At 44.1% G+C, this 22186-nt stretch overlaps 2 protein-coding genes across 2 annotated transcripts in view; one reads left to right on the top strand and one right to left on the bottom strand.

The window, feature by feature from the left end:
• The window catches only part of LOC135914678 (serine/arginine repetitive matrix protein 1-like), an 85009-nt gene that overhangs the window by 4683 nt on the left and 58140 nt on the right, over positions 1 to 22186 (top strand). The window contains exon 2 of the mRNA XM_065447621.1: positions 8514 to 8615. Within this exon, the coding sequence (XP_065303693.1) occupies positions 8514 to 8615 (102 nt within the window). The remainder of the gene's footprint in view (positions 1 to 8513; positions 8616 to 22186) is intronic.
• The window catches only part of LOC135914650 (histone deacetylase complex subunit SAP130-like), a 612247-nt gene that overhangs the window by 566253 nt on the left and 23808 nt on the right, over positions 1 to 22186 (bottom strand). The window lies entirely within an intron of this gene.

Raw genomic sequence — 22186 nt, 5'->3', positions numbered from 1 at the left:
CGACCCGTGGCAGCAGCAAGAAAAAAAGAAAGCTAAGGAAGCAGATTACAGCTACTGGTCGCAAAAAAAATGCACACTTTCAAAGCATTTTACAGCAAGCGAATGCCCATTTTCAGAAGTGCTAAATTCTTGCAACAGATGGCGCCGGGCACCGGCTGATGCCATTTTCCTTTAGCTATAAATGAAAGAGCAAAAAAAAAAAGCTGTAACAATTTTGAAAATTTATTAGGCATTAAGAACAATAAGATATGACAATAAATCAATGTCTTTTTTACCCTATCAAGCTGTGAGAGCAATCATTAGTATGGCTCTCATGAATGAGTAAGAGCCTCTTAATTTCATTTTGATTCTTCACAGACATAAGCTACCCTACTATTACAGTTTACTTTGTTATAATCTCTGACATTGTTAACCCAGCGGCTTCTTCGCCTGGTTTCACCAAATTTTAACATACTTATAGGTACAGGGATAGTACTGACCAGCTACAAAGCGCGCTCAGGCCGGCTTATCAGAATGGCAGTGGTTTTGACTGAGCAGTTCTGACACAAACAGTGGCCCTAGTGTCACGAAAGCAAGAATCACAAGGTAATGTAAGCATTCATTGAAGCGTTAGCACTGCTCTTAAAAATAACGAGTCAGAAAGGTATACGCCCTACACACTCCTCAGTTGCAGTATCAAGCGAACTCACTAACTCTTCATGAGGTACATTTTGTTCACAGTCAGAGGCGACTGCGTTTCTAGACTAAGCGCACGAGAAGCTAAACAGGACGCGGCTTTGTGACCCCAGTACATTGGCGAGCGACAATAGCGCAGCGGTGGAGCTCATGCACAACCGCATAACGCGGCGCATATATATATGCGCATGCATGAACCCAACAAATGCGTGAAAGTTTGAAAAATCGCGACAACGTACGCTGAGGTCAAAACCTTGTACTAGTTAATTTGGTTGGTTCCATTGCAGTGACTATCGCTAATTGCGGTGGAGATGTGAAGAAGTTTTTATACTTAGTCTGCCACATGCATGCGCATTTCGCTTCCGTCACGCACAGTCCACCTCATGTATGTTTCAGTTGGGCCGTGGAGGATAGCGCTGGGGGTGCATAATAGTTTGCATCACTAAACGAGTATCATAACTCTTTTTGTGTTGTGTTAATACGTGCATATCGATATGGCCCGAATAGTTTGGAACACATGTATGACGCGTGAGCTTTTTATCGCCCTGTCGTGCCGCTTCGTCGAGCCGAATGCATGGCGCAATGGAAGGGCGTCCTTGTTGATTGTAGTTACACAAGATGCGTGGTAATTAGGCGGGCGTGGAAACCGAGATTTTAAATTTGTGGTGTCATCCTCCCGTGTGCGAAGTACGAAAGGTATGCGCTAGTATCAAACGGTATCAAAATGTGCTCGAAGCTGCTTGTTTTTACAGAGAAAGCTGTCTGTGACTAGGATCCCGGGATTTTCTTCTGCATCCGTCACATCGACAGAAAACTCACGTGGGCCTATCCCGGTGGCAGTGCAGGGCCAGGAGCAATGACTCGTACTCAGTAAGGCGGAGGCGTGAAGCGAACATACAGCCCAGCTTTCGTTTCAACACGAAACGCACAAATAAAGAAAGTCGCCAAACCACACGATTGATGACGAGGCGCGCGCACTTCCCCGACGATCAGCGTACGTTGCCGCCGATCCTTCGCTACCGTACACGGGTCATCCGTCGATTTAACTTTAGCCAAACACATTTCTCAAATAAGAACGGAAAACATCATGCTGTATCATAGCAACCACAAATCAGTTGTAACAGCCATTTCAACGTAATAATTAAAATAAAGGGCTTGTAAACTGCATTGAAATGTGTGTTCGTGTCATATACCACTTTGAAGAGCAATGTGCGTAATGGGAGCAGATGATGGGATCGATGTTGGAGAAGTTGCCCGACATTAGGCGCAACATATCTGCAGTTTCACTGACCAACCACCTTCACGGGAGTGGATCGGTGGCATTTTTTTAAAATGGATGTCTCAACAAAAGTTATCTGACTCTATGTAGTATTTCTTTAGCAAATCATATCGTCCTTAACACTTAAAGAAGAACGCTAGGTACAATTTATCTTGAGGATATTCGGCTCATGTATACAACGCCATGAACGCGAGATTATTTCCTTCTCAATCATGAAAACCATGTCTTCCACAGGCAGGTACTGGGAAACCTTATAGTGAGAAACGCGCTCAGTAACTGTCGAGAGAACATGCGTAGTGGCTGGCTTCACAGGCTTCAAAGCAGACGAATTATGTCGCAATATTTTCCCGGAGCTTTCGCGTTGATACTTCGTATAGCACAGTTAACTGCAGCAAAAGTCAACTGCGAACGTAACTAAACTGTAACTTCTAATTCACCATTCTGGGCGCCTTTCTCCTGAAGTTATGTGCTATATGTACGCTGCGTACAACCGCGCAGAGCATTTACGTGAATGTAAAGATGCTTGTTAGAAGTTTCCTCATCTCCAATAACATCAATCACGTGTAGCGGCACCGCGAGTGCGTGGCGGGAAGGGAGGAGGGTGTGGCGAGGGAGGACATGTGCTATGAACAGGTAAGTTTGAGAGAAGTCAAACAAAATAGAAGCAGAGGATGCTGCAGAGCCATACGTGGGCTGCACAAACAGGAACAGTATAGGCACATAGACACAGGGCTGACTGCTTTCATAAAGAGAACACTACACAACAAGTATCCCGTTCATTAAATAAAATGTTTCTCGGAGCAGGATAGGCACCGTTCGCGAACACTTCAGCCCTGCTTACGGTTCCGCGTTTATTTACTTCTGTGGTGGCGTGGCCATAGCGGACGAGCAACTGCGTTTGCTCTGTTTACATATTTTTGTGTCCAGAAATGGCTCCCGACGACTTCATAGCTGCTTTCTTTTGGGAAGTCCTGGGTGTTGCTTAGTCCCTCAGCACATTGTGTATAAACGCTCGACAAGCAGCGTTTCAAATGTTCCTGCCTCGCGGTGATTGGCTCTTTGAATATGCTTAGGGCACTTTGGTTTACTTATATGTGCGTTGACGTCATCAACTTCCCTTAGAGTTTAAGCATAAACTTTCGAAAGCTTTCACTACGAGCATAAAATGGCCACTGACATACGCTTCTTGAGAACGAAAGTTTATCTAAATTCGGTCCTGAGTCACGTAATTCACAAATGAGTTCATTTAATACTGAGCGGTTCGTGAGAAGAAGCACTTGCGCATCATGATAACCTATGGCTAGCTAATGCGGGTGGCTAATGGCAGACATGTCAAGAACCGAAAGCCTTAATAACTGATATAAAGAAAGAAAAATGGGATAAAAAGGAACGTACCTAGTACGGGGTCATTCGCAAAACGTGCGAGTAGGTGTTTTGCGCGAAGCTATCATGCAAATTTGAGTTCCAAACGTTGTCGAGAGTGTTGCACGTATGCGGCAGAAGTTCTTAGCATAGTGGATACGCGCGCCACGTTTAAGGCAAATAAATGCGCCGTGAGGCTGGCGGAGGTCGTTGTGAAACGCATTAGAATATACTCCATGCCAGCCGGAGTAAAAAGATCGACGGGCCTTTTCTTTTGCCAAGCGGATACTTCGCGCTGAAGTTATGCTTAGTGATTTGAACTACCGTGGTATTTTAATCGACTCGCACTGAGAGGGGAGCGTAATTAACATCTCCTCCTCGTTCAAATTCAGGGTCACCAACACATGAAGAGCTCGCGTGACAGGGCGATACCAGGTGCTGAGGAACAAAGAGAAAGTAAATGTATTCTCAGACGAACAATGTAGCCACCGCTACTGGTGTGCGTCAAACGCCTTACGCGTCCTTCTCGGCCCCTTGCTATTGCCTACCTTGTGCAACTATCATGCTCTAAACTTCGGGCAACGCTGTTTATGTTGAACCTTCGGAGGACACGGGAAGTGAGTTGTGCGCGCTTCTTTAACGGGATTCGCCTGGGCGTCCCTCTCTCTCAGAACTACGCTCACCGAGTAGGTCTGGTGAAACTTCAAAAAAAAAAAAGGCGTGTTTGCTCATTACATCATCACATCTTCGGCGAACTAGAGAAAAAAATAAATGAAAGACAGGAAGGTTAACCAGGAGCAGATTCTGTTTGCTATCCTGTAGTGGGGTAAGGGGGTACAAGGACAAATAGAGGAGGAATAAGGGAAGAGAAAAAAGCAATAGTTAAACGAGCACGTGAAGGTGTGCACCCATTCTATATAAACTGTCGAAGAAGTCAGTTGACTTGAGATACTATATAGTGACTTGCTATGTGTCCATGGGCTGACCTTTCCAACTTCCAGCCATCGAATCAGCCATGTTAGAATTTTCGCACGGAATGAGATTGGATGATTCATTAATGCATCTGTATGCCCTAATATGTTCACTCCTAATCACTTTTATTCATCTGTTCTCTCGCTTTCATTTCTTGTTCGATAGGCGAGAAGCGAAATAGCTGATGGGGGGGGGGGGCAGTGCATGCCAGGGCAGCAGGCTGGAGGGCCACCTGCTGAAGCCGATATCTCAAACTCCCGGCCACGGCGGCCGCATTTCGATGGGGCGAAATGCGAAAACACCCGTGTACTCAGATTTAGGTGCACGTTAAAGAACCCCACATCATACAAGATGTGGACGTGCTCGGCAAGGTGCGCTGCAGTGACCACAGGATGGTAAGAACTCGAATTAGCCTAGACCTGAGGAGGGAACGGAAGAAACTGGTACATAAGAAGCCGATTAATGAGTTAGCGGTACGAGGGAAAATAGAGGAATTCCAGATCAAGCTACAGAACAGGTATTCGGCTTTAACTCAGGAAGAGGACCTTAGTATTGAAGCAATGAACGACAATCTTGTGGGCATCATTAAGGAGTGTGCAATGGAAGTCGGTGGTAACTCCGTTAGGCAGGATACCAGCAAACTATCGCAGGAGACGAAAGATCTGATCAAGAAACGCCAATGTTTGAAAGCATCTAACCCTACAGCTAGAATAGAACTGGCAGAACTTTCGAAGTTAATCAACAAGCGTAAGACAGCTCACATAAGGAAGTATAATATGGATAGAATTGAACATGCTCTCAGGAACGGAGGAAGCCTAAAAACAGTGAAGAAGAAAATAGGAATTGGCAAGAATTAGATGTATGCGTTAAGAGGCAAAGCCGGCAATATCATTACTAATATGGATGAGATAGTTCAAGTGGCTGAGGAGTTCTATAGAGATTTATACAGTACCAGTGGCACCCACGAGGATAATGGAAGAGAAAATAGTCTAGACGAATTCGAAATCCCAAAGGTAACGCCGGAAGAAGTAAAGAAAGCCTTGGGAGATATGCAAAGGGGGAAGGCAGCTGGGGAGGATCAGGTAACAGCAGATTTGTTGAAGGATGGTGGACAGATTGTTCTAGAGAAACCAGCCACTCTATATACGCAATGCCTCATGACTTCGAGCGTACCGGAATCTTGGAAGAATGCTAACATAATCCTAATCCATAAGAAAGGGGATGCCAAAGACTTGAAAGATTATAGACCGATCAGCTTACTGTCCGTTGCGTACAAACTATTTACTAAGGTAATCGCAAATAGAATCAGGAGCACCTTAGACTTCTGTCAAGCAAAAGACCAGGCAGGATTCCGTAAAGGCTACTCAACAATAGATCATATTCACACTATCAATCAGGTGATAGAGAAATGTGCGGAATATAACCAACCCTTATATATAGCTTTCATTGATTACGAGAAAGCGTTTCATTCTGTCGAAACCTCAGAAGTCATGGAGGCATTACGGAATCAGGGTGTAGACGAGCCCTATGTAAAAATACTGAAAGATAACTATAGCGGCTTCACAGCCACCGTAGTCCTCCATAAAGCAAGCAACAAAATCCCTATAAAGAAAGGCGTCAGGCAGGGAGATACGATATCTCCAATGCTATTCACAGCGTGTTTACAGGAGGTATTCAGAGACCTGGATTGGGAAGAATTGGGGATAAAAGTTAATGGAGAATACCTTAGTAACTTGCGATTCGCTGATGATATTGCCTTGCTTAGTAACTCAGGGGACCAATTGCAATGCATGCTCACTGACCTGGAGAGGCAAAGCAGAAGAGTGGGTCTAAAAATTAATCTGCAGAAAACTAAAGTAATGCTTAATAGTCTCGGAAGAGAACAGGAATTTACAATAGGCAGCGAGGCACTGGAAGTCGTAGGGGAATACATCTACTTAGGGCAGGTAGTGACGGCGGATCCGGATCATGAGACGGAAATAATCAGAAGAATAATAATGGGCTGGGGTGCATTTGGCAGGCATTCACAGATCATGAACAGCAGGTTGCAATTATCCCTCAAGAGAAAAGTATATAATAGCTGTGTCTTACCAGTACTCACCTACGGGGCAGAAACCTGGAGGCTTACGAAAAGAGTTCTACTCAAATTGAGGATGACGCAACGAGCTATGGAAAGAAGAATGATAGGTGTAACGTTAAGGGATAAGAAAAGAGCAGATTGGGTGAGGGAACAAACGCGAGTTAATGACATCTTAGTTGAAATCAAGAAAAAGAAATGGGCATGGGCAGGACATGTAATGAAGAGGGAAGATAACCGATGGTCATTAAGGGTTACGGACTGGATCCCAAGGGAAGGGAAGCGTAGCAGGGGGCGGCAGAAAGTTAGGGGGGCGGATGAGATTAAGAAGTTTGCAGGCAGGGCATGGCCACAATTAGTACATGACCGGGGTTGTTGGAGAAGTATGGGAGAGGCCTTTGCCCTGCAGTGGGCGTAACCAGGCTGATGATGATGATGATGATGATGAAAGAACCCTAGGTGGTCCAAATTTCCGGAGTCCCACAACACGGCGTGCCTCATAATCAGATTGTGGTTTTGGCATGCAGAAACCCATAATTTAATTTAATATATCAAACTTTCGTGTAAATTGCCTGCTTTATGCCCAACTGATGTTTTAATAATGAAAATTGATTCTTGCCTCTGTTTGGCGTTGAGAGATACCTGTGACAGCGAGACACCACCGAAAGATAGGGCGCACACATACGCATGTGCATCTTCATATTTTTCTAGATGTCTCGTTGAGCAATTTCAACAACTAACTTGACCAAAGGTCCATTATAGTGCCTCAGTTGTATTTTCGTTTGTCGATGAAGATAGCGTGTTTTTCTGCTATCTTCGTATTGTTAATGGCCCATGGCATGAGTGAAGTAAAGAGGCTGCAACTAGTAAATAAATAAATAAATAAATATAAAAGAAATACGATGGCTCCCTGGTTAATCAGTGACCTGGTGAACTTTAAGGCCCCAAAACTCGACATAGGCTTTCAGATCCACCGTACGAATACTTCTATATCCCCCCTAATATCCAAATCTCAGGTCATCGCTGTACGTCCAATGGCATTTTTTTCATATATCGCCTCTGGACTAATTCGGCTGCCACTGCCGACAATCATATCCGGTACCTTTTGCTATAGAGGAGTACACCGCAAATACTGCAGCAGTTATAGGTATCAGTAGTTGTTTTGTTGCCCATTGCTTAAAGCTTGCTGCAGATTTTTTCGCTTCGTAGAACGGATAGAGAAAAAAATTGTGCGGAAACGACCGGCGATGATTCTCAATGCAGGCAACTAGGCCTAACGCTTCCAGAAAGCTTTCACTTTATTGAAGGCATGGCGCGCTTGTAGTCGTATACTGTCGCAGGAATGTCTATGTAGGCAGTGTTCGTTGTTTCATTGTGTAATGCCGCAGGGAAAATGGCCGTTACACCAGCACGTTTGTAGCGTTAGTATAGTCGGCTATACATATTAGCCGATTCGTAATATGTGCGCTGTCTCCTGCGGCGCGCGAGCCTGCGTGGAACGGGACTCCCATCTTCCTCCTATCGCATCCGCCACGGGGAAAGAGGGGGGGGGGCGGAAAAAGAGGGGGGCTGCCCCGGCCGACGCGCCTCCCCCACAGCACATACAAGCATTCAGATCTTCGAAAACTCTCGCCACAGCACGTTCGCCTCGAAGAGTTTTGCACCCGCCGTGGTTGCTCAGTGGCTATGGTGTTGGGCTGCTGAGCACGAGGTAGCGGGATCGAATCTCGGCTACGGCGGCCGCATTTCGATGGGGGCGAAATGCGAACACACCCGTGTGCTTAGATTTAGGTGCACGTTAAAGAATCCCAGGTGGTCAAAATTTCCGGAGTCCTCCACTACGGCGTGCCTCATAATCAGAAAGTGGTTTTGGCACGTAAAACCCCAAATATTATTATTATTATCAAAGAGTTTGACTTTCGGCGGCGAATGCGACACGCACATCGGTTGCACCAGAGCACGCGTCCGTTGCATCGGCGCCTTCGTGTCGAAGGTGAAAGTCCGACCACCGCCGACCACCAGAACTGATGGAAAGGCAAAAATAAAAATATTGTCTTTAAATATCAATGTTCTCTTTAAATACCAATGCGATTATTCTACGACTAAGCAGTGGCTTTAGCACAGACACAAATTTCCACATCATCGCAGGTCCCGATGCGAGAAGCCATGAAGCTGTCATCGAACAGTCCAACTTCCAACGACTCTGGAGTCGTTTTCTCGAGAGGAAGAAAAATTCGCCAAAACGACAAGGTGAGCATTTATTATCTCGGACAGGGCCAAGGATGTAAAAAATGAGCTTGTCTAACCCTGTGGTCCGCGGCCTTCGTTCGGAGCATACATTCGCAAACATGTGAACGTTTACGTCCTAATTCCTCTAAGTGTGCTTTTTTGATAATGATCAGACAGAAAAGCACTGTCGTAATAGAAAGGAAAGCGATTAGGCCTATGTCTGTAAGCTCATCTAGATCTGTCCGTAATTAACGGAAATTTCTGCTCTTCTTTATCTCAATCGAACATTGTTCCGCAAGACATATTCTAGAGAAGAGAGTGAAAAACACGACAAAACCGTGAAGTTCACCGAGCAGGTAACTATCACGTTATGCAATATCTAACTCCTAGGTTAAGAAATATTATTCAAGTATCGCAGCTTTTTCCAGTCATATTTGGTTGTTGTGTTACATGCACGATGCTAATCAGAGCCGCCGTGTGATATTCGGGCGGTTTCCACAAGATTTCATCATAACATTGATCAATCGAAGAAGCAGAAAAACAATTGCTGGTGATGGTCTTTATGAACTGAATAGAAGCGGCAAACTTATTGCAGAAAGTACTGAGCATCCTATCTCAAGATGTACTTTATAGTCCTGTGTGGAAAGTTTTTTCATTCGTTACACGCTTATTTTCACGCGTTTCCGCAAAATTATTATCTGTACCTTTGCTTTAACTATGTTCCTGATGAGAAGAGCTACCACTACAGGTAGTTCAACTCACCTTTTGAGAACGTGGATAAAATTTTCACCACCTTGTCATAGGAATATTGTCTTGCTTGAAACATCAGCTCCCATTTTAATATCCATATAAAGTCGACTTAATATGTAGATGAACAGACGAGCTTTCCGTCATTTACTCTTCTGAAATGAAACTTATTTTCGTCGATTATTCCTTCCGTGAACACGAATTAACTGTCGTATAAGTACCGGACAGTAACTACATCGTTTAGTTAGCGACTCGCGAAGCACACATACATACATACATACATACATACATACATACATACATACATACATACATACATACATACATACATACATACATACATACATACATACATACATACATACATACATACATACATACATACATACATACATACATACATACATACATACATACATACATACATACATACATACATACATACATACATACATACATACATACATACATACATACATACATACATACATACATACATACATACATACATACATACATACATACATACATACATACATACATACATACATACATACATACATACATACATACATACATACATACATACATACATACATACATACATACATACATACATACATACATACATACATACATACATACATACATACATACATACATACATACATACATACATACATTGATTCGAAGGTGCGTCTAGTAGAGACGCCTGAACAGTTCGCGCTCTCCCTTTCTCCCCTTATCCTTATGCAATTTATAGTGCACACTTGTTATGGCACAGGAGTTTCTGGTGCTACCTAAAGGCACCACCATCTTCTTAACACAGTTAATAGCAGGAAAGAAAAAAGAAGAAATCTTCCCCCCTCCACAGGAGCACTAAGTTCTGAGCGATTCTAAGTTCTGAGACGCGCCTCGCCTTTCGGCAATTAGAGGAGTCCAGAACATGGCGTAATCTCGAGAGAACACGAAGGCCTTCTGCGAGACAGGAGGACATGGCGAAATTCCCCCGCATCCGCCCAGACGAAGAAGAGCCGGGAAGGTGAAAGTGCGAGCCGAAAGCGTGGTGGGGGCGGAGAAGGGGGCGGAGGAAGAGGAGGACATCAGGTTAGCTCAAAGATGCAGAACAGCGTAGCTACCGCCAGTGCGAGGGCCCCGCCGCGGGCGTCTGACTTTGGGCGATCCACGTGAGCGTGTCCAACAAGTGCACGTTCCAGAGAAAAGAAAGAAAACGAAAAGAAAAAAAAAGAAAGAAGAGAAAGAGGGTCACGTCTGTCTGGAGTGGTATGGAAAATTTAAACTCACGACGACAGTTGCAACATCGCGGTGGTTAGCAGAGAGACAGCGGCGCGTGCTCTTCTCGTGTTCGTCCGATAGGTGCGCGCGGCGATAAACAAGAGCAGCTCAGCTGCGCCGAAAGCCAGAGCGTCACGACGGCCGTGCGTCCGGCGGCCCGCATTCCGATTGTCGCGCGCTAGAGACACGCAATGCCTGACGCGTGGGCCTTGAGAACTGGTGCCTGGGCGCCCCGAGCCTTTCTCTTTCTCTCAGGGGCGGAGAGGAGGAAGCGATGATTAATGCGAGGAACGACGAATGCGGCGCTTTTCGAGTGCCCGAATCGCCAGCACGCCGTACGCACGCGCAATCGTGAGGTATACTGCCGCGAGGATTGCGGAATAACCTAGACACACCCGGAGAGGTTAGCTTTCCCACGCGCACCGCATAGTTTGCGCCAGACCATCGCGGATATTGCCGATTTTGCCCCGGGTATTATGAAAAAAGTTCCGAGCCACGATTTGACACTGTATGGGGGGGGGGGGGGGTACTTTGTCCCAGATCACGCCTGACCACCTGACCCGACCCAGTCTTCCCTCATGGCAGTCTCGTGCCACTGACATCGTTCATCAACAGCTCCGCATACGCCAACACTCAATCGTGCATCCAACGTCTGCATTTGGGCTAACAGTTAACACTACATAGCTATACCTGCAAACCTTGTTTGTAAACTGCTTTTATTTTTCGTAGCCACGAACAATTCGATCGACACAGTGTTCTCAGTTATGAAAAGCTATTGATGTGGATATACTCGTATAAATCAAATGTGCGCGGAATATGTCGCGACGCACCCAGTGGCGCATCCAGAAAATCTATTTCGGGGGGTAGAGGGGGGGCAGCTACGTGACCAGAGACAGGCAGGGTGAGTATAGGGGGAGGGGGTTCCCGGAAGGTCGCATCACCATCACCATCATCGTCATCATTATAATCATCATATTTGTATGTCCACTGCAGGACGCACACTAACTCAAATTTCGAGTGGGAGGGGGGGGGGGCGGGATCACGTGCTTGGTGTGCCAGCTCATGGCTACGCAATTCAGCGCATCTTAAGAGGCAAGCCAAACTCCCCCCTCCCCCCGCATACGCGGAAAATCGCGCGACCATATCTTAAAAAGGGGTTCATATATTTCACTATTGCGGGCATCAAACAATCGAAACGACTATCTTTGTCGGGGAATACGTCTATTTCTTACTCCGCATTATTCAGTGCTCACATCGCCGTTCGGGTTGTTTGACGTTGCAGGAAGTATAAGGGTGCAAGAATGCTGGGCTACAGGGGCAAAAAAGTCAGTGTATAAGTTGCAGGCCCATTACAAAAAACAACAGGCATCTGCGAGGGCTTCGATAGCATACAGGAGGAACAAATGGGGCTCGCATCACCAAAGTTATGTGGCACGAGGAGGAATAATATCATGAGAAGCGAACAAAGACACTAAGGAAAACATGGGGGAAATTATTTCTACTTACTAACTGAATTAAATAAATGATACATTAATGGCAATGAAAGAGGATGAAAAACAACTTGCCGCAGGTGGGGAACGATCCCACGTCTTCGCATTACGCGTGCAATGCTCTAACCAATTAGCGGTAGCGGTAGCTAGCGACAGCTCAATTAGCTAGAGCATCGCATGTGTAATGCGAAGACGTGGGATTGTTCCCCAACTGCGGCAAGTTGTTTTTCATCCACTTTAATTGCCATTAATGCATCATTTCTTTAATTCAGTTAGTAAGTAGAAGTAATTTCCCCCATGTTTTCCTTGGTGTCTTTGTTGGCTTCTCATGATATGATTAATAAAAATCGGGCCCCTCGGTTAACCCCCTTTCTTCGTGGAGGAGTCGTCATACAGGGTTTATTATTTTGTGCATTGCTGCAGCTTCCCTCCGAATGTATTTTTCTTTTTCTTTCGTTGTTGCAAAATGTTAGACTTGTCCAATCCCTCCCTCTTGAAAAGCAGCTGCTGGCGCAGCGGAACTCATTTGCGTTGCCCGTTTTCTTCGCATGCATACATCAGCCACCGCTAGAGGAAAACAAGCACTGCAAACGTAAGCAACTTGGTATACAATGATGCCGACACCAGCTACATTTAAATAAAAGTGCCGAGTTGAATGCGTTTTTCTCTTTGTTGCACGGGCACTTCGGCACGTTACTAGGAACATGCGGCGATGGCATACACCTATCAGCGCGAATTGACTCAGCACATTTTCACTCGAAGTTCTCTCTGAAGCGTGCCTGAGATATTCTTTGTTATTGATTCTGCTGGAAAACTTGACTTTGGAGAGCTGCGAGGTTTCAGAACGACGCGGCTTCGAAGCTGACGCGATTGTCTTGCTATACTGACTCGCGTGGTGAACTAGGCGAGTTCGGCAAGAGAGTAACACGATATGGAAAAACAGTGCATTTGAAATCCTCATAATATCGTGCTTTAACCTGCATTCAGTACAGTTCGTCCCGTTGGGAAAGTAGTAGCGAAGAGCGTTCAAAGATGAAGTCCTACAAACAGGAGAACTCGTTCTAGAAGAGTTTGTTTCTCGCGAATAATGCCGCGTTGCGCTTACCCCCCTTCACATTTATTTACATTGAGCTTTTTAATGAATAGCCTCAACCTAGCTTGCAGTAGTGGAACGGTCCCGGTGTGTTATGCAGGACCACATGAGGGCTATAGGCGCAGGCGTATAGATCGTATACGACAAGCGGCGAATCGGCGCTGGCCCATTTGTTCCGTTTACTTTTCAAACACGTTTACCTTTCAAACACGTTTACTTCTCAAACACGTTTGCTTTTCAAACGCGTTTACTTTTCAAAACGCACACTACATTTATTCGCCCTACTTCTTCAAGTTTGTGCAATATGCTTTTAGCAAAGTGTACATTACTTGTCGAATGACCTGCCATTAATAATACCAAGTGTTTTTTAGGATATACAATTTTTTTTATTTGTCTAAGGCAGATAGCACAATTCTATTTTTTTTCAACTTGATTGCTCAAAGAGAGGGACGTTGCTTGCAGAGTAAGGCGATGCGCAGAATTGACTAATTAAGAAAGTCTGATTAAGAAAACTTCTCACTAATATAATATAGTACATATCGAAATTTACGAATTGTTGTCGCTGGGTTTTCAAGGCATAGCCCTTTGTAACGAATTATGATGCTGACGCTGCTTTCCAGATAAGCGCCATCAAATCCGCGCTCTAAATTGACGGTTTTTCCACTTACCCTTTTAATAAAACACCGTTCGATTCATTGAAGCGTATGGATAGCTGGAATACCAATGCAGCGCTTCGTCGCATGCTCTAAGAATGTGTTCCAAGTTGACAGGCCTTGCGAACTGACCGGCTATAATTCGTAAATTGCATTATATGGCGATAAGCAACTAATTACGAACTAAATTAGCGAAATTTTGTTAATTAGTTGATGTTATATTAAGTGATGTTCCCCTTTTGGAGTAATGCAGTTCTTGGATTATAATTGCGCTTTTTACCACGTGCCATTGCTAAACATTCCATGCACTCAAAAAAAAAAACAAGATAGAAAAAAAAACGACGGTCGAGCGGGGGAAAAAAAAAGATACCTTTGTTTTCTTTCATATTTACTCTTCTGACTTAAGCGCATGCTACGTGTGACTATTATACGGCGAAATTCATACGTGAGGCTGCTGCCTATGTCACCCTTGGAGAGACAGGCGATGTCCAACGTGGAAGAGAGAAAGGAAGTTCAAGGGAGAGGATAACAGGCAGGGATGTTCGACCAGTTATTAATCAGCAAAGACAACAAGGCTCCACGTGGACAACTTTAGCTCGTAAGTTTCCTAAGTTAATCCCTTTTCGCTAGTTCTCTGGGTCTACCGAAACCAACGCTCAGCCCGTTTCAGTAACGCTCGGGATTACTCCTTTCGTGTGCTTCTTTGCCAGGTGGACAGTTTCAGCTCAATGCGTTATGCATGCTGAACAGGCATCGTGGACGCCGGCCTTATTACATTTCTCTTTAGTATCTTGTAAGAGAAAAAGAAAGAAAGAAAGAAAGGAAGAAAGAAAGAAAGAAAGAAAGAAAGAAAGAAAGAAAGAAAGAAAGGAAGGAAGGAAGGAAGGAAGGAAGGAAGGAAGGAAGGAAGGAAGGAAGGAAGGAAGGAAGGAAGGAAGGAAGAAAGAAAGAAAGGAAGAAAGACGTACGAAACAAGCCTCGTTTAAACTTTTTTTCTTTGCGAGATTCGGTGACCGCTCTTACGCCCCCAAGTTTGGGGCACCTTGCGATGTAATCGAAACTCCGGCGCAAATGTTCCGGAAAACACCGGGCTGCATCAGCATCCGTTCTTTTCCCACAGCTAAGCATATACAGAGGCGAGCCTGCGCTGGTTTAATTGCTTGACCGCGTGTAGATAAGCCGCCGGCTGCATAAATTATGTGAGGACCTAATACCCGGGATCCCAGGAAGACCGAAACGCAGTTAGGCCCAAGTTCAGGCCGTAAAATAGAGGCAGAGCACGAGTTTCGTAAGTATTTTTCAGTACGGTATCTAAACTTTCATATCATCAAAACCTTATTGAGATGAAAACAAAGGAACGAGAATAAATTCAATAAGGATGCGGAAGCAGACGGGGCAAGGGTTCGACTTATAACTTTCTTTTACAGGTAACCTAAAGCTAAACGAAGTTATCACTTTATTACGAAGTTATTACAGATCGAATGACGCTGGTCTGGCATGATAAACTTCGTCTTCCTTAGCCCATTAAAGACCAGCGTGACCATATGGTCACAGTAGTCTGCACAGTGAGTTTCAATTAATTACGATCAACAAAACGGCACCAAAATCGCCTTTGAAGTGCCGTTTGACAGATTAGAGTTCCCTTTATGGATACCAAGTGGCAGCAGCTGTCAGACATTTTGTGGGAGCCCCTCGCAAAGGCGGGAATTAGTGTTACTCTGGGAGTAGCGTTGCCATGCATTGCTCCAAGGGGTAAACGTGTTTTTTTTTTCCACTACTTCTTTATGCAATAGTCAGATATCCTTACCTCCGTATTGTTCTTTGAATATGTGACCTTCGATGAGCATTTGAGAAAGATTAATGTTTGATTTATCCATGAACGAGCGTGTTATCTTGCGCATTGGCATATGGTCACGCTGGGCCTTTAGGCTACCTAACTTTCTATTTTTTTTTAAACTGCATTCTCATCTCTTGCACGGCTGCTGGCGCGTTCTCGCAGTGGTTATTTATTATTATATTGTCTGAATAGATTGATGTTGGAAGAAATAGCGAAGATAGTCGTAGAGGAAGATGTCGACGTGTCAGTGATTTATATCGAGCCGCCAGAGGCTAGCACCTATTCGGATGAAGAGTCGAGCGATGAAGACTCAGGCGGGCTCATTGATAATCTGATCGGGCGGGAGCTATCAGCCGGCGCTGAAACTGTTTTCTCTGACGGACGCCGCGGTGGTGGATGCGACTCGGACGGTGATGACCCCGGCGAGGAAGGTGACGGTACATCAGAGGTTTCCTCTGTAGTTGATGCGGCCATTCCTGCAAAAATTATCCACTTTTTCTAAGTGGACGAAGGGTGATCTCCAGATAAGCCTTGGCATATTTCCCGACCCAAACTTTGCTGCTTACAAGGACTTTTCACCTGTTGAGTTGTTCGAACTTTTTGACAAAGCCGTCGTGGAGCTGCAAGTCGAACAAACAAGAACGTATGTGTTATTTTTGAATATGCCCGATCCGGAGGTTACCAAAAAAGAATTAAGTTTTCTTGGAGTGCTCGTTTTTTCCGGCTATAACCGCTTGCCAGGGAATAAGTGCTATTGGGATAGCGGCACGGATATGCGAAACACGATGGCCTACAATGCTGTGAGAAGAAATCGCTTCGTTCAGAGAATGCGATTCCTGCACTGTGCCAAATGCAAGCCTAGCAGTTAGTGACAACTTGGCAAAGTTGCGTCCATTGATGGCACTATTGAATGCAAGGTTTCTGGAGCATTTTCAACCTGTGCGTCACCTGAGCTATGACGAAAGTATGATCGAGTATTATGGTCGTGATGGCTGTAAACAGTTTATGCGTGGAAAGCCTATCCGCTTCAGGTATAAAGTATGGTGCCTATATGCCAAGAACAGATACCTTGTAAACTTCAAAGTGTATCAAGGCAAGCAGGGGATCCCGGAACATCTGAAAAAATATGAAATGGACTTCGGAAAAGCAGCGGCGCCACTTCTTCAAATGGTGGAAGAACTCGCAGCAGAGACGCACGACTTTCCTTTCTTTTTCTATTTTGATAATTTATTCACAAGCATGCAGCTACTCAGGCATCTCAAGGCACAGGGCTATGAAGGCACGGGCACAGTGAAGAAGAACCGTGTTCCCAAAGAGTGCCCTATCACTTGACCAGAATTCGTCAAGCACCAACCTCGCAGGCACGAAGATCCCATGCTGAGCGACAATGGGATAATTGTTGTCCGCTGGATGGACAGTTCTGTAGTACCGATCGTAAGCACCATTCACGGTGTAGAGCCAATGTCATCTGCAGACAGGTACTCTCGTGTTGAGAAGAAGAGAATCAAGGTGGCCCATCCAAACACTGTTGCTCAGCACAAGTTTTATAGGAGGTACGGACCAGATGGATGCAAATGTAGGCGCCTATTGGATTACAATCCGTGGCAGAAAGTGGTTGTGGCCGATTTTCAATTGACTTTGTTATGTATCTATCAGCAACGCTTGGGCTCTAATTCGGAGCACAGGGTTCAACGTCACGCAGGTGGAATTCCGCAGGCAAATTGCACAAAGCTATACCTGATGCCATGGGACAAAGAACCTAGAGGACCTGGTCAACGCAGAATCCCAAAGACTGGTCACGTCCTGAATGGTACACGGTACGACCAAGTGGCCCACTTTGTTGCACCAATACCTAATGGCAAGGTGTGCATGAGATAATTGCAACAGCGTGGTGCACACACAATGCCCAAGGTATGACGTCGGCATGTGTATTCCATGATTCAAGCCATATCACACTAAATAAGTGCTCGACTATTCGCCATGTATGTTTTTTGTGATGTTTAATGGCTTGAAATAAATGTTTTTAACTTCGCGTATTTTGCTGTAGCGTAAGGGCCCAGTGTGACCATATGGTCACGGACTATATTTCGAAAACTAATTAGCCAAGAGTAATAATTTCTTGCATGTGAATTATTATTATAAAGGTAAGTTAATATATTAGATTTATTTCAAGATAGAAAGAAAAAAAAGAAACCGGTCTCTAATGAGTTAGGCAAACTGACATGTTACGAATGCATTGCATCTATTTAGGATGTCAGCCTGAAACGCTAGTTATTACGTCAAACCTCCTGTGTTTAACGTTCTCGTCTTCTACACTGTATGCCAGCAGTCTCTGTCATATCATCACCGTAAAACTCAAGATATCTAAGTTGTGCTGAACAAAAGGGAAAGAAAGAAATGTGTGCACAGTGTTTCAAATTTTGCATAGTGACGGCATCACTTTGTGACACTTGTCAGGGTTGCTTAAATATCGCTCACAATATCTACTTTTTTTTAATATCCTACGGTAGTGGCATTGTTCGCAGTCTGCGATTCATTTTGCTCGAACTAGGCTTAATGATTTTTTTTTTGTTTCCGAAAGGCCGTGCTCCGACTCGACATGAGGCTAACGAAAGCTGTTCCGCCGAATTCCCATCAGCCACGGAACTAGAATCTCGTCTGACACGCTCCTACTATGCGTGCGATGTCATGTGTTGTGCTTTCTTCTTCCTTTATTCCTGTCGATGATGATGATGATAGCCTCATATTATGGCTCATACCCACACTGGGGGATTGGCCAAGAATTGCGTGCTGAAACGTTCACCTATTTTTTGAAGTGCCACTTATTCGATGATAAAAAAATATATATATAACGAAAGAGAGATAAGAAAACATACAAAAACCAATAAAATACAAGACAAAAGTTAAAAATTTATTCGTTTTGTTGACGTTATGTAACTGCAAACGGCATCAAATACGTCCCTGTGGCTGACCCCTATAACTGACGCACCGAAAGATAGTATGGTTTCTGGTGATAACATTAACCCTAATTTTGCGAACGGAAGTTCTAGATGTCTTTTTCTTAACAATTTGTATCGTCGACATGCCAAAAAATAATGATCTAGTGATTCTGTTTCTTGACAGTATGGACACAGAGGTGATAGCGTCAGACCAGTCCTGTGTAAATATAGGTTTAATGGAGGGACACGGCAGCGTAATCTCGTGACCGCTACTTCTGATTGTCTTGATGGACACCACTGGATTTTCCACGGAAATTTGAGGTGCTGATATTCTGTCCATGTTGTTATTGATTCACTGACATCTCTATGAATTGAATATTTTCTATATCTGATTGCTGTTATGTGGGCCACCAAAGGAAGAACCTGCATTATTGGTCCACTCAGGGATGCTCGCGCTAATGCATCTGCCATTTCATTTAAATGTAAGCCACAATGTCCAGGTACCCATAATAGTTTTAGAGAATTCAACTGCGGAGGAACTAATGTTAGAAACGTCTTTATTGGTGGCGAATTGGGTGAAGCCGTAAGCGAAGTACAGACCGAAAGGGAATCTGTTATTATAACCGCACTTATTGAGTTCGACGGTAGTTTCCGAAGCGCTAATAGAATTGCTAAAAGCTCGGCTTCAAAAACAGGTGTGAAGTCTGGCAGTCTCAGGGAGAATGACCAGCCAAGCGGAAGCGAGAAGATGCCTACGCCCGCCTTTTCGTTGTTCACTGAAGCGTCCGTAGCTATTATGTTATTTGTTTGCACGTGTGCTAGGTAATCTTGCAACAGGTTATTTAAAAAAGTGGCTGATTGAAACTTAGAGTTTGGGGGGAAAATGTCATCAAAATCTATCTTAATATTCTGATGTGATTCGGTTGACGGAATTACCTCTCGAATGTTCACATTCAGGCTATCTAATTGTTTTTGAACAAATATGATCTGTGGAGTGTGAAATCGAGGCCAATGAGCAAGGAAGAAGGAATTTGGGTCATTAATGAATGCGTATTCAGATCGTCTAAGCGGCAAGCTGTAAAATTTCAGGAATGCTTGAACTGTTAAGATGCGGAATCTGCAGGGCAATGTTGGAAGGCGCGCTTCTTAGTAGATAACATTAATAGCCACAAACCTGGGCAGTCCCAGACACAGGCGTAGGGCCTCACGCTCCAAAAGAACCAGAGGCTTTATTTTATAAGCTGGGCCGCCTGAGAACAAGACACACCCAAATTCCAATATGGGGCGCACATACATCTTATAAATCATCAACAATGTATCCCTACGTAGTCCATATTTCCGGTTACTCATTCTGCGCAGAATACCTAAAGCACGTTGTGCCTTACCTGCTACACTCTCTATGTGTGGACTCCAGTTGAGTTTTCCATTATATGTGATTCCCAAATATTTTAGAGACTCAACCTGTGGAATGGGTTTTTGCTTATAAGTTATAGAAATTGAAACCGGATCTATGACCGAGAACACTAAAATGGCGCTTTTGCTTACGTTTAATGACATGCAAATTGTCTGAAGCCATACTTCTAGCATGCTCATGTATCTTTGTAATTTTTGGTATAATGTGTTAATGTCTGTGTCGGCAGCAAAAAATGCAATGTCATCGGCATACACGTAAACGTGCACGTCCTGACAAGTGGGGATAGAGCTCATTAATATGTTAAATAAAAGTGGGGATAGGACAGATCCTTGGGGAACTCCGCGGGTTTGTCTGAATTTAGACGAAGAGCATCCGTCCTTGAAGCAATAAAATTCTCTTGATCGCAAAAATTCTGCCACCCACGCGGTTATATAATTGGGGAAATTACGACGCTGCAGAATATCAAGTAGAATTGAATGTTCGACGCTGTCATAAGCTTTAGCTATATCTAATTTCATCAAAGCAGAATATTCTCTCCTTTTCCGGGCAAGTTGGATGCGGCTCTCTAAATCAGCATGGGCACACCATATTGAGCAATTAGCTCTAAAGCCTATTTGATTCGGACTTAATATTAAATTATCCGTCATCCAGATAGTAATTCGGCAGTGTAATACCCTCTCTATGACTTTGACCATATTAGAAGTAAGAGAAATGGGTCTGATGTTTTCTATGTTATACCCTAGTCCTTGTGTTTTAGGTATCGGGATTACTTTAGCTACTTTCCAATCGTTAGGTATCCAGGCTTTGTGTAAGGAATAGTTTATAACGTTTAGAAGGTCTCCAGGAGATAGATCAAATAAAATTTTTATCATGTGCACGGTAATTCCATCAGGACCAGGGGCTGACAAAGGTAAGTTTCGAATCACTTGGGATAATTCAGGCAATGTAACTTCAGTATACACTAAGGATGGGGCTACTTTTTGCAACTTGTACGACATCGATGACGTGAATCTACTCTCCAAGCCTTTAGCCAGGAGTTCAAGAGATTTTCTCATTTCATCGGGAGACAGATTGACATAATCAATATTAGCTGGCGATGGCAGAATTTTTCGATATCTCATATATCTAAACAACGATTTTTTGTTTTTAGATTTAGAAAGGAAATCATAGTGTTTCCTATCATAATCCTCTTTAGCTTTAGCAACTGTACGTTTAAAGACTGCAGCTTGAAACTTGTAATCAAACCAATTTTTGGGGCACTGGTTGTAGAGGAGCTGCTTCCAAGCCGCCTGTCGGCGTCGGTGGTCTCGCGTGCAGTCTGTATTCCACCAAGGGTTGTAAGATGTTTGCTTTGCAGATGTAACACTGAATTCAGCCTTTTTGTATGTTCTTTTAATTACCGCACAAAGTTTCATAGCCTTGGTGTCTTCCTGCTCTTCAGAATGAGAAGCCAAATGTACCTTAAGATCGGATTTAAATTTAACATAATCTACAAATACGCGTACCTGGGAGCACGCTGGCATAATCGGGCAAGCGATTTCAACCATTATTGGAAAGTGGTCACTGTTGGTTGCACAGTCCAAGGCTGTCCAGGATGAGTTAGTGAAGGACGAACTTACAAAACTTAAATCCAATGCTGAGCGGGACTGTTTACAAATATATGTAGGAATTCTAGAGTTCAGACAACACAGATTATTATCTATTGTCCAATCCCACAAGCGTTTGCCACATTGGTCAGTTCGAAAGCCCCAGCACGTGTGATGGGAGTTGAAATCTCCAACCAGAATTTTATCCTTACACCATGAAGTCACTGCTGAATTCAAACATCGAGTGTTCTGTACACCCGCAGGAAAGTATGCGTTTACTAAGGAGAAAGGTAGACACCCTGGTATAGTTATATCTAATGCGAGAATTTCACTTTCGGGGGACATATGTTTATATGAAATCTTTGCTTTAAGGCTAATTCTGTTATTGGTAAAGAAAGCTAAACCTCCGCCCTTCGATGGACGGTCCAGTCGGAAAGATCGATAGTTCGTCAACTGAAAACTTTGATGTACTGAAAGCCATGTTTCCTGCAAAGCAATGATATCCGGGGAGAATTTCGATGATAGATACAATAAATC

The sequence above is a fragment of the Dermacentor albipictus genome, chromosome 1 (assembly GCF_038994185.2).
Source record: "Dermacentor albipictus isolate Rhodes 1998 colony chromosome 1, USDA_Dalb.pri_finalv2, whole genome shotgun sequence".
In the NCBI taxonomy this organism is placed as follows: domain Eukaryota; kingdom Metazoa; phylum Arthropoda; class Arachnida; order Ixodida; family Ixodidae; genus Dermacentor; species Dermacentor albipictus.
The sequence above is the reverse complement of the archived record's forward strand: the minus strand, read 5'-3'. Positions and strand labels throughout refer to the sequence as shown.